A 17,462-nucleotide genomic window follows, 5' to 3' on the forward strand; every position below is an offset into this window, starting at 1 on the left:
ATACACACACACACACATATATAAGGCTAGTATATGGTTTATCAGTTATCACATATACCACTGAAAAAGAAAAATACACAATGACAACAATCCAATTTGTAATATGTAAATATAATATCTGTAATATTGTATTTGAATTCCAAAAAGGAAAAAAAAGGAAAATTATGTTCGTATAAAAAGTAAATAAGAAACAAAGACACTAGAAAAGGGAAATGGCAAAAAAATCTAATAAAAAAAGAAAAACACTAGAAAAGTAAACTAATTAATACAGCCGTTTCTAGCGTTTTTTTATGGGTTAATTGGTTGAGGGGATTTATGATAAAGTATGGCTATTATTGAAATATTAGTTTTTGTGCTAAAACATGTACTCTCTCTGTCCCAAAAAGATTGTCCTCATTTCCTTTTTAGTTTGTCCTAAAAAGATTATCCCTTTTCTATATTTAAAAATAATTTAACTTTATGAGATGATTTACAGCCACACAAATATCTAAGGCTTGTTTTGGACCACACATTTCAAAAAATTTCCTTTATTTCTTAAACTTTGTGCTAAGTCAAAAGAGGATAATCTTTTTAAAATGAAAGGAGTAGTTTTTAATATTGTATAGTTATGTGAGGTTCTCTAATTTTTATCATTAACTCAAATCAATCCTATGTTAACCGAGTTATTGTCCATAAAAGTTTAAAGATTTGGACTAGCTCTGGGTCCACCAGACTAGGTGCTATAAAAAGTTTGGCCCAAGAATTATGTAAAGGGAAAACAACATCAAATACCTCTAAAATATAAAATAATTGTTCGCTCACCCCATGCCCCTCCTAAACTAATTCTCTTCTTATCTAACTGGCCAAAACTATTTACCCGATGTATCCCCTCGCTCAAAATCTTTCCTCCATGATATCATCGCGATTTATTTATATATCATGGAGGACTAAGAGAAGGACTGAAGCAGTCCTCCATGATACTATCTCTGTATATTTATATACTACGATGGTACCATAGTCCTGAGGAATGTCTCATTGAAGTACTAAAACAGTCCTCTATGATATCATCACAGTTTATGTATATAAGATGATGGTATCATAGAGGTTTTTTCCGAGAAAAGTGTCTTTTTGAATAAATGAACATGATCATCCATAATACCATTTCAATATATTTATATACCATGATGGTATCATGAAAGACTAAGAGAAGGACTGAAGCAGTCTTGTATGATATCATCTTAATATATTTATATACCATGTTAGTATCATAATTTTGGGGACATCTCGGGTAAATAGTTTTGATTTTTTCTGGGGGTACGAAAGTAATGGAGATATGAGCGAATAATTATTTTAGTTTGCGAGGGCACACTCATTCGTATCCCTTATGTAAACTCAAATTTAGCCTAATAGTTAGGCAATTGGAGGGCATTTACCCACACTATGATATACTGAACTAATAACATGGATGATATTGAAGTAATTGTAAGGTTTACCCTTCAAATGGATTGGTTTTTAAGCCATAAATTTTTTAGAGCGCGGACATAACTTGTGGATATTATGATGCGTAATTTATGGCTCTCTAGACATAAGTTTTATTTTAGAAGGCACAAATTAAAGACCAGCCCATTTGAAGGGAAAAAATTAAAGACCAACACAAAATAGGGACCAATGACCCGATGATTTTCACGAATATTCACTTTTAGGAATATACAACAGTAGTATATGTATATACTCCTTAGTAAGAGAGAGCAAGAATGTATATAAGCAGGTAAGGCGCAATTGACGATGGCCATAGTAAAAACTCAAGTTTTCCGGTGCCAGACATATCATCAAACACGTTGAGCGCATGGTCCACTTCAGATTTTCCTGTTTAATTTTGCACTAATTAGCTTGTAACAAAGACAAAATTCGTCAAAAAGACATACGTAATACTCGTGCGATTTCTAGCACAAACACTGACATGCATGTAAAATTCTGGAAATACATTATTCAAAACGAATAGGAATTAACATCTCCACTCGAAACTGTGATAACAAAGAAAAGAATTGAAGTGCAATTAAAAAAATTGCACAAAAGAACTCTGAACCAGATACTGAGATACAGACCAATCAGCATAAGATTTCATATTTTGAAAGAGTAAAACATAGAGATAAGCATTGAAAAAGGTTCAACACTCACCAAGACATCTTGAAAGGGGGTAGAGGAGAGAGCAGAGTCCAGTAGTTTCTTCTCATTGAATTCAAAAAGAAAAATCCAATCCGCAGTTTGATACCTTCTATTATTTGGTCCACATCTGAAAATTCTCAAATTTCAATTTCAAAACCCAAGATAAAAATTTCGAATTCCATAATGAAAATAGCAAGTAAGAGAAATTACCAAGATGCAACACTTAAAGGAATCAAAAGTAACCATAAATGACTAAATACTAAATAGAGATGCAGATACAGAAGAAGCACAAAAAACACAAGGAAAGTGAGAAAGAGAAGCAACTTTGGAATAGGCTATCAGGAAGAAGAAGATGAAGATTTTAGATGAGACCAAATTTGTGAAATCTATTGGAGCATTAGACTCCCCAATTTGCCCTGGGTCCTTCTCAACTAACTTCTCTTATATGCCATTGGTATTTGGCAGAACTGCAAATTCTCATTGGCATTTGACACTGCAAATTGTCATTGCATTTGACCAAATCACTGTCCTGGAGTTTAGTTTCATATTTTAAATACCGAGGACAAAAAGTTTCAAACTCCATAATATTATCCTGAAGTATCACTTGTATAAGTTTCATACTCCGAGATAGTCTTGTTGGGTTTTTTGATATTGGTGAATGGGAAACGATGGAATGAAAAGTGAAGGGAATATAAAAGGTCTCTTTTGCTTTGGGAAATGTAAAAGGTTCCTTGTGCTTTGGTTAAAGCATCTGTCCCACATAGGAAAAAGAGAGGTGTACATATTACATTACACCTTCTCTAGTTGCTAAAAGGGTTGAGGGGGAAAGGACCCCACGCGCCGTCGTCGTCGCTCGCTCGGCTCGGCTTCGGCTTCGGCTTCGGCTTTGAATTTGGTCTGATTGATTGATAATCTTTTTGGACCAAAATTCTTTTAAATTTTAATTTAATTATTAATTAATTAATTATTTCCAAATTCTGACCCGTTAGTGACCCGGATCCACAATTCCAGTTCATATTCAGATTATTACTTACGAATTTTCTGAAATCCTCTATTCTTCTACTCTTCTTAAAAGTTTTCTTTTCTGTGTGATATATTGCCATTGAGTGGTTCGCCGCTACCAGAATTTGGAGTACTACTATTTTGGTAAGATAATCGTTCTATCCTGGGAGGGGATATTCCATCAACCTCGAGTACTGTGAGGGGAATAATTTCCTTAAGGACACACTTTGAACTAAGTGGGCTCGATTATGTTCTGAATATATTTTTTCTAACACTGTTTCTGTTCATTTGTCCATTTTCTGTAATTTACTGGTTTTAAGTTTTTACAGATTGTGTAATCTGCTTTTACTAAGTGTTTTATAGATTCAGAAACTTTATTTAGACTTATACAGATTATTTTTAAACAACAATCTTAAGGAAATTATTATATAATATTATAATCTGTATTCTGTTTAAGGAGATTAAAACTTTTGTAGTTTTCTACTCCATATGAATATTAGTATTCTGACTTGAAGATATAAAAACTTCGTTGGAATACCAAAGTTCATAAGTATACTGCGATTTGAAGAAATAAAATCTTCATCGTTTAAGTTTGTGATTTAATTGCTATTCTAGTTTTATTAACTAAAACAGTTTGTCGATTTGACAGTGACAAAGAAAGAATGGCAATTGAGACTGAAACTCCCTCTGCGACTGGAACTCCTTCTGTGAACATTGCACCAGCGGTCACGCCTACAACCCGTGCCGCTGTGCCACCGGCTGAGAAACCTGCGAAGTTCACCGGTGCCAACTTTAAAGGATGGCAGCAGAGAATGTTCTTTTGGCTTACCACCCTTGGTATGCAAAAGTTCACCAGTGAGGACCCTCCCGTGCCTGCCGCCGACATGCCTGACAATCAGAAGTTCATGGTTACTGAGGCTTGGAAACAGGCTGATTTTTTGTGCAAAGGCTACATTTTGAGTGCCTTAGAAGATGATTTGTACAACGTCTACAGTGCAGTAGAGACCTCCAAAGAATTATGGAGTGCACTGGAAAAGAAGTACAAAACTGAAGATGCTTGCTTGAAGAAGTTTGTGGTTGCCAAATTCCTAGACTACAAAATGGTGGATGGAAAAACTGTTGGAACCCAAGTTCAAGAGCTTCAACTTATCTTCCATGACCTTATTGCTGAAGGTATGGTAGTGAATGAAGCATTCCAAGTGGCTGCAATGATTGAGAAGTTGCCACCCTCATGGAAAGATTTCAAGAATTATCTTAAGCACAAGAGAAAGGAAATGAAATTGGAGGATCTTGTGATTCGTCTCAAGATCGAGGAAGATAACAAAACCGCTGATAAGAGGTACCGTAAGAGTTCACCAATTGAAGGGGCAAGTGTCGTTGAAGATGCTGCTCCGAAAAAGAACAACAAAAGGAAGAGGCGTTCTGGAAAGGAGAAGTATCCTAACAAGAAAAAGTTCAAGGGCAATTGTTACAATTATGGTAAAGCAGGCCATAAAGCTCCCGACTGTCGTGCCCCCAAGAAGGACAAAGAGAAAAACAAGGGTCAGGCAAACATGGTGGAAGATGTTGATGACCTATGTGCAATGTTGTCCGAGTGCAACCTGGTTGGCAACCCAAAGGAGTGGTGGCTTGATTCTGGCGCCACTCGACATGTGTGTGCCGTTAAGGAAGCATTTATAACTTACACTCCCGCTGGACCTGACGAGGAGCTATACATGGGAAATACTGCAACAGCCAAAGTTGAAGGATATGGAAAGGTTCTGTTGAAGATGACATCCGGCAAAGTGCTGACTCTCAACAACGTCATGCATGTTCCATCAATTAGGAAGAACCTAGTTTCAGCCGCACTACTCGTGAAAAATAGGTTTAAGTGCGTGCTGGTTAGTGATAAATTTGTACTTAGTAAGAATGATATGTTTGTAGGAAAGGGCTACCTCACCGAGGGCCTTTTCAAACTTAATGTAATGGTTGTTGCCAGTATTAATGGAAAATCTGCTTCTTCTTACTTATTGGAGTCAAATAATTTATGGCATGTTCGTTTAGGACATGTCAATTACAAAACCTTGCGGAAAATGATTAATCTTGAAATATTGCCTAAATTTGAGTATAATATATCTAAATGTCAAATATGTGTTGAATCAAAGTTTGTTAAGCATTCGTATAAGTCCGTTCAAAAGAATTCAAATCCTTTAGACTTAATACACACTGACATTTGTGATATGAAGTCAATACCATCTCGCGGTGGGAAAAAGTATTTCATAACTTTTATTGACGATTACACTCGATATTGTTATGTTTACTTGCTAAACAGTAAGGATGAAGCAATAGAAGCATTTAAGCAATATAAGAATGAAGTCAAAAATCAACTAAATAAAAAGATAAAAATGATTAGAAGTGATAGGGGTGGAGAATACGAATCTCCTTTTGCAGAGATATGTTTAGAATATGGAATTATTCATCAAACCACTGCCCCCTACACACCACAATCCAATGGAGTTGCGGAAAGGAAAAATCGGACATTGAAAGAAATGATGAATGCTTTACTAATAAGTTCCGGTTTACCGCTGAGCTTGTGGGGGGAAGCTATCCTTACAGCTAACCGAATACTCAACAGAGTGCCCCACAGCAAAACACAATCCATTCCATATGAACTATGGAAAGGAAGAAAACCCAACTTGAAATATTTCAAAGTGTGGGGGTGTTTAGCAAAAGTACAAGTTCCTTTACCTAAAAGGGTAAAAATCGGACCAAAAACTGTGGATTGTGTTTTTATTGGATATGCTACAAACAGCAAAGCTTGTCGGTTTTTGGTTCACAAATCCGACAATCCCGAAATTCATGTTAATACGGTAATTGAATCAGATAATGCTGAATTCTTTGAAAATATTTATCCGTATAAAATTGAATGTGAGTCGTCAAGTGAAAGATCTAAACGACCGCGGGAAGAACCAAAGGAAAGTACACCAAGTGAAAAGGATCCAAGGCGTAGCAAACGTCAAAGGACATCTACTTCCTTTGGACCAGATTTTGTGACATTCTTGCTTGAAAATGAGCCTCAAACATTTAAAGCAGCGATGTCTTCTTCTGATTCAGCATTTTGGAAAGAGGCAGTCAATAGTGAGATTCAATCAATCTTAGATAACCACACATGGGAAGTGGTTGATCTTCCTCCTGGAAACAAGCCTTTAGGTTCTAAATGGATTTTTAAAAGGAAAATGAAAGCTGATGGCACTATTGACAAATATAAGGCAAGACTTGTAGTCAAAGGTTATAGACAAAAAGAAGGCCTTGATTATTTTGACACATACTCGCCTGTAACAAGAATAACGTCCATTCGGGTGTTAGTGGCTCTGGCAGCCGTGTATGGTCTTGAAATTCACCAAATGGATGTTAAAACAGCTTTCTTAAATGGTGATTTGGAGGAAGAAATTTACATGGAACAACCCGAGGGTTTTGTGGTTCCTGGTAAAGAAAAGAAAGTGTGCAAACTTGTAAAGTCGCTTTATGGACTTAAACAAGCACCCAAACAATGGCATGCTAAATTTGACCAAACCATGTTGGCAAATGGCTTTAAAATCAATGAGTGTGATAAATGTGTTTATATTAAAAACACTCCAGGTCACGAAGTCATTGTTTGTTTGTATGTTGATGACATGCTGATAATGAGCAAAGAAATGGCAGATATAAATGCTACAAAGCGCATGCTGGCTAGCAAATTTGATATGAAAGACTTAGGAGTTGCTGATGTAATCTTAGGAGTCAGAATTCATAGAACTCCACAAGGTATAGCATTATCACAGTCTCACTACATAGAGAAAGTACTTGACAAGTTCAAGTACTTGGATTTCAAGATTGCCAGAACTCCAATTGATGTGAGTTACGCACTTCAAAAGAATGAAGGTGAAAGTAAATCACAAGGGGACTATGCGAGAGTGTTGGGAAGTCTGATGTATATCATGAATTGTACACGACCAGATATAGCATGTGCCATTAGCAAACTGAGTCGGTTTACAAGTAATCCCAATTACACACATTGGATGGCAATGAAACGAGTTTTGGGGTATCTGAAACATACTCAAGACTATGCTTTGCATTATAATAAATATCCCGAAGTGATTGAGGGATATAGTGATGCAAATTGGATCACTGGATCGTCTGAAGTTAAATCCACGAGTGGGTATGTTTTCACAATTGGGAGTGGAGCAGTGTCTTGGAAATCATCCAAACAGACTTGCATCGCCCGTTCCACTATGGAATCTGAATTCATAGCTTTAGACAAGGCCGGTGAAGAAGCTGAATGGCTCCGGAATTTCTTAGAAGATATTCCATTCTGGCCCAAACCTTTGGCTCCTATATGTATACATTGTGACAGTCAAGCAGCAATAGGAAGGGCAGGGAGCGTAATGTATAACGGAAAATCTCGTCACATACGACGAAGACACAATACCGTTAGACAACTCCTCTCTAGTGGCGTTATCACAATTGACTATGTAAAGTCAAGAGATAACGTAGCGGATCCGCTTACAAAAGGCTTATCTAGAGAGGGAGTTAGTAGATCATCAATGGGAATGGGGTTAAGGCCGAGGACAAGTCATCATGGCGGTAACTCTACCTAGCAGACTGGAGATCCCAAGAACTAGGTTCAAAGAGATCAAACAAAGTTATGACTGACGGTTCAACATTGTCAAACAACTCAACCCATTCTTGGATGAAGACAATGTTCAGAAATAAGGATAAAACTTTATGGCTTGTTACTGAGTTAATAAAGCATTAAGATTTTTAATGATTATCTAAATCTGGCAGTGTATGACCAGATAATGTGGCTATAAGACCACATGTTTAGAAATCACCTATGTGAGTGTTAAGTGTAAGCCGCTTTAAAAAGGGAATGATAGTGAAGGCCCATTCTCTATGCACTCATGAAACCAGGCGGTGTTCATGGCTGAAACGAACACAACCGTGAGAACCATAAATGGTTGAAGGTTGATTGTGTGATTTATGTTGTCTAGGTATACAACAAAGTTCGACGGTTCAAAGATATCAAATGTACCGATTGATCGAGTATATCCGATGTAAGTTCACTACGGAAAGTTCAAAGGGAAACCTACTTATCCAGATGCAGTCAATCTTCGCTTGTATATCACACTTGTCCGCGCATTCTTTTATATTATGGCCATTCCCCATTCATGTGGGGGATTGTTGGGTTTTTTGATATTGGTGAATGCGAAATGATGGGATGAAAAGTGAAGGGAATATAAAAGGTCCCTTTTGCTTTGGGAAATGTAAAAGGTTCCTTGTGCTTTGGTTAAAGCATCTGTCCCACATAGGAAAAAGAGAGAAAAAGAGAGGTGTACATATTACATTACACCTTCTCTAGTTGCTAAAAGGGTTGAGGGGGAAAGGACCCCACGCGCCGTCGTCATCGCTCGCTCGGCTCGGCTTCGGCTTCGGCTTCGGCTTTGGCTTCGGCTTTGGCTTTGGCTTTGGCTTTGGATTTGGATTTGGTCAAATGATCTGATTGATTGATAATCTTTTTGGACCAAAATTCTTTTAAATTTTAATTTAATTATTAATTAATTAATTATTTCCAAATTCTGACCCGTTAGTGACCCGGATCCACGTGTCTGACCCGCGACCCGTTTCTCCCCGGATTAATTTAAATTTCCCTCAGTTTTTTTTTAAAACGTACATTTTCTGAAAGGTTGCAAACCTTTCTGAAAAGGTGCAAACCTTTTCCCAACCAGTGCGTTAATGGCTATAAATTCCAGTTCATATTCAGATTATTACTTACGAATTTTCTGAAATCCTCTATTCTTCTACTCTTCTTAAAAGTTTTCTTTTCTGTGTGATATATTGCCATTGAGTGGTTCGCCGCTACCAGAATTTGGAGTACTACTATTTTGGTAAGATAATCGTTCTATCATGGGAGGGGATATTCCATCAACCTCGAGTACTGTGAGGGGAATAATTTCCTTAAGGACACACTTTGAACTAAGTGGGCTCGATTATGTTCTGAATATATTTTTTCTAACACTGTTTCTGTTCATTTGTCCATTTTCTGTAATTTACTGGTTTTAAGTTTTTACAGATTGTGTAATCTGCTTTTACTAAGTGTTTTATAGATTCAGAAACTTTATTTAGACTTATACAGATTATTTTTAAACAACAAGTCTTTCATTTGCAACAATTCAATTTGTAGAAGTTTCTAATTTTAGCGACAGAAGTTTGAACATAAGTCATAACATGTCTGCATACCTTTTTTGGGTCAACATACCTGCTTGCATTTTCATATCTTAAAGTTCTTTTACTTTTATTTTACAGTATGAGTAAAGGAGTATATTTTAGATGTAGATTAAGCCCGTTAATGGGTCCAAGCCGACCGGACTGGCAACCGGTTAGCAAACTAGCTGGTTTTCGGTCAAAAAATCAGAACCGGTCCTAAAATTGGAAATCAGAACCGGCCGGTTCTAAACTTTAAAAAAAAAAACCTTTTTTGTTTTTATTTTTTGTATAGTATATGTATATTATAGTATTTCTTAGTATATTGTAGGTATATTTATATATGATATATAAGTTTATAAATTTACTAACTAACAATATATATATATATATATATATATATATATATATATATATATATATATTAAGTTATATGCTTAAGTTATAACTTTCTATTTATAACTTAAGTATATTTATACTAGATATACCTAAAATATATTAAGAATATACTTATAATATAAATATACTTAAGTTATAAAATAGGAATTTATAAACTTAGAAAAAACTTAAGTTATAAATAACTTAAGTTATAATACTTTTAAGTTATATGTATTATAACTTAAGTTATTTATAACTTAAGTTTTTTCTAAGTTTATAAATTCCTATTTTATAACTTAAGTATATTCATATTATAAGTATATTCTTATTATATTTTAGTTATTTTCCAAGTTATAACTTTTTATTTTTTAATTTAAGTAGATGTATATATATATGTTTAAGTTAGATGTATACTTATATATGTTTAAGTTATATTTATTATAACTTAAGTTATTTATAACTTAAGTTTTTTCTAAGTTTATAAATTCCTATTTTATAACTTAATATAAGTATATTCTTAGTATATTTTAGTTATTTTCCAAGTATATAACTTTCTATTTTTTAATTTAAGTAGGTGTATATTATAAGTATATTCTTAGTATATTCCTAACTTAATATAAGTAAAAATATGAACACAAGTAAATAGAAAAAAGCTCAATGAGCCATATATTTTATTCATTCATGGATAACATCTATTTGCAAGTTGTAGTCTTTTTTAACTTGCAAATAATACATGAGTTGCAAAAAAGTAGTAGCATAATAAAATCAAAAAGTGTCAATCATTCAGCTAATATCCGTCATATCATATTCGATCATTGAGATAACTTCAAAGTCTTCCATTTGGTCTATTCCACTTGCTATCAAATCTTCAATCGCTTCCTCTTCGCCTTCCACCGCTTCTGAGTTTTGGTTGCGTCGCTCCGATCTAATCCAATCGCGAATGCAAACTAGTACTTGCAAGCTAAATCTGGATAATGAGTGTCTATGGTCTCCAATTTGTGGTCTTCCTTGGCTAAATGCACTTTCCGAAGCTACGGTTGATATTTGAACCGTAAGGATATCTCGAGTCATTCTTGAAAGTACCGAATGACTCGTCTTGTAGTTCTTTGACCATGCTAAGACGTCCAAATCAACTAGTTGGTTGATATCCACATTTGGCTGCATCAAATAAAGGCGATATTCATCAAAGCTTGCATTGAGAGAAGGAGTTGGATGTGAATGTAAAACTTTTAAATTTGACAAACCCGACAAGCCCTTTTTGCTACTTTGAGAAGTAGTAGGGCGTGGAGCAAGGGGTGCAACACTTTCTTCCAAATTAGAATAATAACTAAAAACTTTTCTAAACTCGGCATCAATCGCGAGCTCGGCGTCTTGTAAAGATGGTTCAACCCCCTCGTCAATTTCTAAATAGTTATAAATTTGATCAACCAATGCTCTAGTATAAGACATTTTAAAACAAGGATTTAAAAGAGAACCCGATATAAATAAAGTTGGGATGGAAAAAAAATACTTCTTAAATTTTGCTGTCATAGAAAAAATAGCCGCTTGATAACCGGATTTATCTTTATACTCATATAAAACTCTAGTTATTTTCTCTAAGTAGGCTAAAATTCCGGTTACCATGGGATAGAATTGTCTAGAAAAAGCAAGAGTTGCATTTATAATTTTTTTGTAAAAGTTCAATACATTCCTTAACATCTTCCCAATCGGTAATACTTAACCAATCATCACTATTCGTATTAAAATGGTTGTGAACTTGTTGTATGAGAATCTTATAATCATATGCTTGTTGTAACATAATGTAAGTGTAGTTCCACCTAGTATCAACTTCTACTTGAATTTTCCTAGGTCTAAGGTCATTTTGCACACAAGAATTCTTAAAATCTCTCATTTTTTGCTTATTAGCATTATAAAAAAGAAAAGCAACCGCATTTCTAACTTTTTTGAATAGAATCTTCAAAATAGTCAAGACCATCTCTAACAATCAAGTTTAAAATGTGACAACTACATCTCACATGAAAAATATTTTTTAGCGGAGGATTTAATTCCTTTTTTAAAGACCAACCGCCTTTGTATTATTAGAAACATTATCTAAAGTAATACAAAGTGTTTTTCTATAAATGTCAAAAAAATTCATAATAGTTGACATTGAATCCGCTAAAAATTTCCGCCATGACGACCTTTCCCTTCATCATATAAAAAAGCTATAATTCTTTTTTGCATCACCCAATTATCATCAACCCAATGACATGTAATAGCAAAAATAAATCTAACTTGTTAAGACTAAGACCCAAATCGGCGGTAAGAGAAACACTACAATTTAAAGAATTAAATACATGTCGCAAATAAAATCTATATTTTTTATATAAATCTATAATATCCGCTCTACAAGTACTTCTAGGAATACTCTCAAACAACGGATTATAACAACGTTGAATATAAGTAACAAACCCCAAACCCGAAGGAAAGGAAAATGGTAGAGCATCAAAAGCAACCATTTTAGCTATTTCTATACGATCTTTTTTCTTGTCATAGCTAAAATTTCTACTGGTTTGTGGGTCTATTGTTTGTTGAATACCCCTACATTTGAACCCGTTTTCTCTCCCCAAACATCCTTATGTTTAGATCTCATATGACCCGTTAGTGAACCCGTTCCACCATCCTTACTAATTTCTTGCATAAAAATAAATTCTTGTTTACATATACCACATGTAGCTATTTGTCTTTCCTTATCTTTAGTCATAAATTTCCAAATTCTAGCGGTTGACTTACGAGTTCTTGGCGGTTTGTCTTGTATGTGATTATGCAAGACCTGTATATCCTATGGGATTTTCGGGGGCTTGTGTTTCGTCATCATCATCAATTTCATTAAAAGTGCTAGTATTGTTAGAACCCGTATTTTTGTACAGTGGAATAATCCGGATTTATTTATGATAAGCTAAGGACAAAATTATTTCGGGATACAAAGTCGGGATTCTTGACCTTCGATTTTATTTTGAGATATATGTTGTGCATGAATTTATTGGTATGGAACAATTAGGAAAATTTGGGACCAAAGGTGAAAAAATTTGAAGATGAAAATCATCCACAATTTCATGTGGGCCGTGTATAGTGGAGTGTGGTTGGGCCACAATTTTGTGTCAACATTTAAGTGATCCAACTCATTTAGTGTGGGCCAAGGGGCAAGTGTACAATTCACCTAAGTATTAAAAGATGACCACATTTTCTTTCCACTTCATTTACTTCATTCCCCACACTTGAAAAAAAAAGGGCAAAGCTGAAAAACCCCCTTGAGGCTCTCGGCCAACAAGGGAGAAAATCCACCCCCATTTCTTGCTCTTCCCAAAATTATTTCTTTGGTACAAACCCACTATTTTGAGGTCCCTAAGTAGCGTGGGAGTGTCGTTGGAGCGATCAACCCATTATTTTTCATCCATTGGAAACCCTAGCACTTTGTGGAATTGAAGAGGATAGGTAAGAGTTGATCTTGCTTTTGTGTTATAAAGGTTGTTTGTATCTTGTAGTATGTTATAATGGAGGAAAATCATGAAATATGAAATGTTGGAGGTGAGTTGTGTATGTGGAGCTTGAGCCGTGTAAATGGGTGTTGTTGTGTTGTGATTGAAATTATGAATTAATGCCTAGTTAGTTGATTATGATCATTGTAAGGTGAAGAACAATTGAGAATCATCCATATATGTATATGTGTAGTGTTAGCCGAAAGTGGGTCACCTTATGTGCCAAGAATTGAATTAGTATCGCTTATTGTTTAGCCGTCGTCGCCATGAATTCTATGTTGGAAATGAAAGTTTATTGACTCAAATTGATGTTGTAAATATTGCGGACTGATTTGGAAGTTGTTGTACATTTAATGTAAATTGTGTATTGATGAAAATAGCATTGTTAGAATGTAAATTGTAGATACGAACCATGATTTGGAAATGAAGAAAAAGTTAGGGGGGCTGTCTCGGTTAGGGGCTGTTTCGGGTAGCTTGGGAAAACTTATGGATTGTTGGAAAAATTGTATGAATTGCTTAGAATGTCTTGAAATGTTTTTGGTATGGGTTCGGGTTAGTATGTGAGCGTATAAGTGTCGATTTTGGCTTGAAGGTAAGTCGTCGAATTGAATTTATGAAAGTTGATGAATGATGGAAAAGAGAGCTATTATTGTTGTATTACCTTTCGGATTGATTATTAATGTTGTTAGGTTGGTTGGTTGTTGTTGTTGTTGTTGTTGTTGATTGATACGGCCGAGTTAAATTCTCGGGGTAGCCTATTTACAGGGGAAATGCTGCCCAAATTTCTGTAGAATTAAGGGCGAAATTGGAATTTAATGCCCAAAGAGTCTTTAGCTAATGTTTGGCATTTTATGGCTTATTTTTAGATCGTGGGCAGCCCGAATAATAGTTTGGACTTAGCTTGAGTTGGATCATATTGGAGAGCGTTTGAGGTATGTAAAGCAACCTTCCTTCTTTTGGCATGCCTTAGTTTCACATAGGCTAGATTAGAGCTTTAAGGGAATTCCAAATTCGAGATCCGAGCATGTTATGATCCATATATATATATATATTCTTTGGCACTCTTATGTATGTTTTTATGAAATATGAACCATGATGTATTTGAAGTAATCGCTTTCCGAAATTCGCATAGAAAATGTTCACTTTAAGGAATTTTGTAATCTCTGAATGTCATATTTTTCGCATAGAGGCTCGGATCGCTCCAATAATTTTTATAGGAGTTTGCTTGATGTATAATGGGTATGTTTTTCATAGGCGGGCTCAGTTCAGGTCTATACTCGTCCGTGGGTCCCGCGACGCCCTTTATGTAAATTCGACAACGTTGAATCAAAAAGTGATAATTATTATTCCGATTTCGAATATGACTATTTTACTTATCCTTCGGATTTATAATAATGATTCCTCACTACTCCGCTCGTGCCTACTATGATATCGTTCGCCGGTTCCCGGGCCGGTTCTGTTGTCGTGCGCTTTTTGATACATTCCGGTGTTATGCTGTGTTTATGGTTCACCGTGCTCCTCGCTCGAGGGCCGGGTCCACTTATGTTTGGCGTTATGCTGTGTTGTGATGTGTGACGGGGATTCGGAGATTTGAAACTTTCTGGTGTTATGCTGTGTTGTGGCGCCATCGACAGGCGGGCGACCACATTTTCCAGTGCCCTATGCATAATTTATACTTTGGAAATAAACATTTTGATATGTATTATTTTCTATATATCTGATTCGATTATTAATCAGATTTATTTCTGTACCTTCTGCTTTGCATACTCAGTACATATTTCGTACTGACCCCCTTCTCCGGGGGCTGCGTTTCATGCCCGCAGGTACAGACGCACAGCCTGGTGATCCACCTGTTTAGGACACCCTTTCTGCTATTCGGAGTGCTCCTCTCTTTCCGGAGCTTATACTTTTGGTATATATATTTATTAGTGCATTTGTATATATTCGTTCATGGGTACGGCGGGGCCCTGTCCCGTCATATGATTCTGTCGGTCTGTTTAGAGGTCTGTGGACATGTTTGTGGGTTAGGGTCTTTCTCTATGGATGTATGTACATGTCGTTTGGGCGATCCCATACGCCGAGGCGGCCGGTCCGCATATGTTGTTTGGGCGATCCTATACGCCGAGGCGACCGGTCCGCATATGTTTATATATTGCTTGGTTAGCCCTGTGTGGCTTTTGTTGGTATTTTCTGCGTGCAGGGTATATTGGATAGTCCGTAAAACAAAGGAAACTCTGCCGAAATTTTTCTGGAAATTACCTAAATTTGAAATAAAGCCTTGTCGGCTTCCGCCATATACTAGAATGAGTTGATAGAATTTGAGATAATATTTGATAGATGGGTTCGGGTGCCCAGATCGGGCACTAGTCACGGCCTACGGGGTTGGGTCGTGACAAGTATAGTGTTGCATTACCGGATTATCTAAAAGTGAATTATTTCCACCAATATCAATACCTAGATTAGGTGTTTCGTTCACAAATGTTTCCTCATTAAAGCCACCCCTAACAATACCACTACTACCGACACCACGTCTCAATCTCTTCGACATTATTAAATAGAATTAATTTAAATCACACTCAAATAAATCACAAAAAAATAAGTTGGTAGAATTAAATTGCGGAAAATAAAGATAGAGTTGGAAGTAAGGTACCAAATTGCCAGACTAATTTCCACCAAAGTGAAGGCGGCTAGAATTGCAAATCCACCAAAGCTTTGGAGCTACTTCGGATTGTTGCAAAATCACCAACTCCACTAACAATTTTTTTTATAATTGCAAAATTAACAATTGAAACTAGAATAAAACTTTATAATATTTAATTGAGAGAAATTTAAAGTGGCTAATTGTTGCAAAGTAGCTATAATTGAGAGAAATTGAGAGAAAGAGAAGAGTGAATTAGTGGGATTAAAATTGGAAATGGAGAGGGGTTTATATAGGGGTGGGGGATGGGTTAAAGTGTATAAAAAAAGTTTGGGGGGTTGGGAGGCCAAAAGAGACAATTGGAGCCGTTGGCAACGGCCATTTTTGCAAAATGGACCGTTGCCCAACGGTCCAGTCCACGCAGGCACGCAACATTTTTTTTTTTGACCAGTTAACCGATTTTAACCGGGCCGGTTCTGGTTAACCGGTCCCAAATTTTAAAAATCGGACCGGTATAAAAACCCCAGTAAATCGGTCCACCGGTTCCGATTTAACCAGTTTGGTTATCGATTTTAACCGGTCCAACCGGACAGGTTGACACGCTTAATGTAGATGAAAAAAAAAAACAAATAACATAGCATGGAATTCTTTGACATTAAAGATCAAATATACTCTTATTGTTATACAAGTTTATGTATTATTTTCTTTGCACAGGCAGTAAGATCGCAAATTTAGATACACTCGTTTACTTTTCATTCGGCATACAATTTATTGTTCTCTTATAAATTAACCTCTGATACCCTAGATGTGAATATTAAAATCGTTAATTCTCCTATTTGAGGAACATTTTATATGAAAACCATATAAACCTAAAGTAATTGTGTGTCACTTGGCTAAATTAATGAGTGTCATTTTATCCACTACTAAAACCATATAAAACCTAAATTAAAGGCTATATTGAAGGTTATTACTGAGATGATGGTAAAAAATATCCCTAAATTGTGACTTTTTTGTGAGTTTCTTCCCTGAATTATCTATGCGAGTTTCCTACTTGAACTATCACCAACTATTTATCAAAGCACACCTCAGCTATCAGTTGTTACCTTTTCCTGCATGAATAGTTGAGGTAGAAAAAGGAAAGAACGGATAGCTAAGGTGTGTTTTGATAAATAGTTGGTGATAGTTCAGGTAGGAAACTCGCACAACTGATAATTCAGGTAGGAAACTCACGAAAAAGTGATAGTCGTTTTTGACCATTAACTCTTAGGGCTCGTTTGGTACGAGGCAAGGAATAAATAATCCCAAGATTAAATTTGAGATGAATTTATCCCACTTTTGGTTGGGATAAACCGCGGTATAACTAATCCATAAATGAGTTATCTGGGGATTATAGTATATTTTAACCCTATGGGAGGGTGAAATAACAATTCTCGAAATAAATTATTCCGAGATAAGTAATCCGGGGATAACTTGTTTCAAACGACCCCTAAATTTAAGTCTAAAACTTCTAGAGACGGCGTTGACCTTATTCCTAAATAGAAACACTATGCAAGAAAGGAAAA

The 17,462-nt window shown here is 35.7% G+C and overlaps 1 protein-coding gene across 2 annotated transcripts; it reads right to left on the reverse strand.

Moving 5' to 3' along the window:
- Positions 1 to 1,394: 1,394 nt before the first annotated feature.
- On the reverse strand, positions 1,395 to 9,455 carry LOC132599773 (uncharacterized). 2 transcript variants are annotated; one of them, XR_009567004.1, is made up of 3 exons: positions 2,356 to 2,774; positions 2,158 to 2,272; positions 1,395 to 1,845 (listed from the first exon to the last, which is right to left on the reverse strand). XR_009567004.1 is itself a non-coding variant. In XM_060312991.1 (3 exons), exons 1-3 carry the CDS (start codon positions 9,435 to 9,437, stop codon positions 1,663 to 1,665), a joined length of 333 nt encoding a protein of 110 aa, XP_060168974.1. In that variant the 5' UTR covers positions 9,438 to 9,455; the 3' UTR covers positions 1,395 to 1,662. The 2 variants fall into 2 exon arrangements, 1 of the variants encoding a protein (XP_060168974.1); XM_060312991.1 differs by lacking the exon at positions 2,356 to 2,774 and adding an exon at positions 9,403 to 9,455.
- Positions 9,456 to 17,462: the final 8,007 nt, after the last annotated feature.

The sequence above is a fragment of the Lycium barbarum genome, chromosome 6, assembly GCF_019175385.1.
Source record: "Lycium barbarum isolate Lr01 chromosome 6, ASM1917538v2, whole genome shotgun sequence".
Lineage (NCBI taxonomy): Eukaryota > Viridiplantae > Streptophyta > Magnoliopsida > Solanales > Solanaceae > Lycium > Lycium barbarum.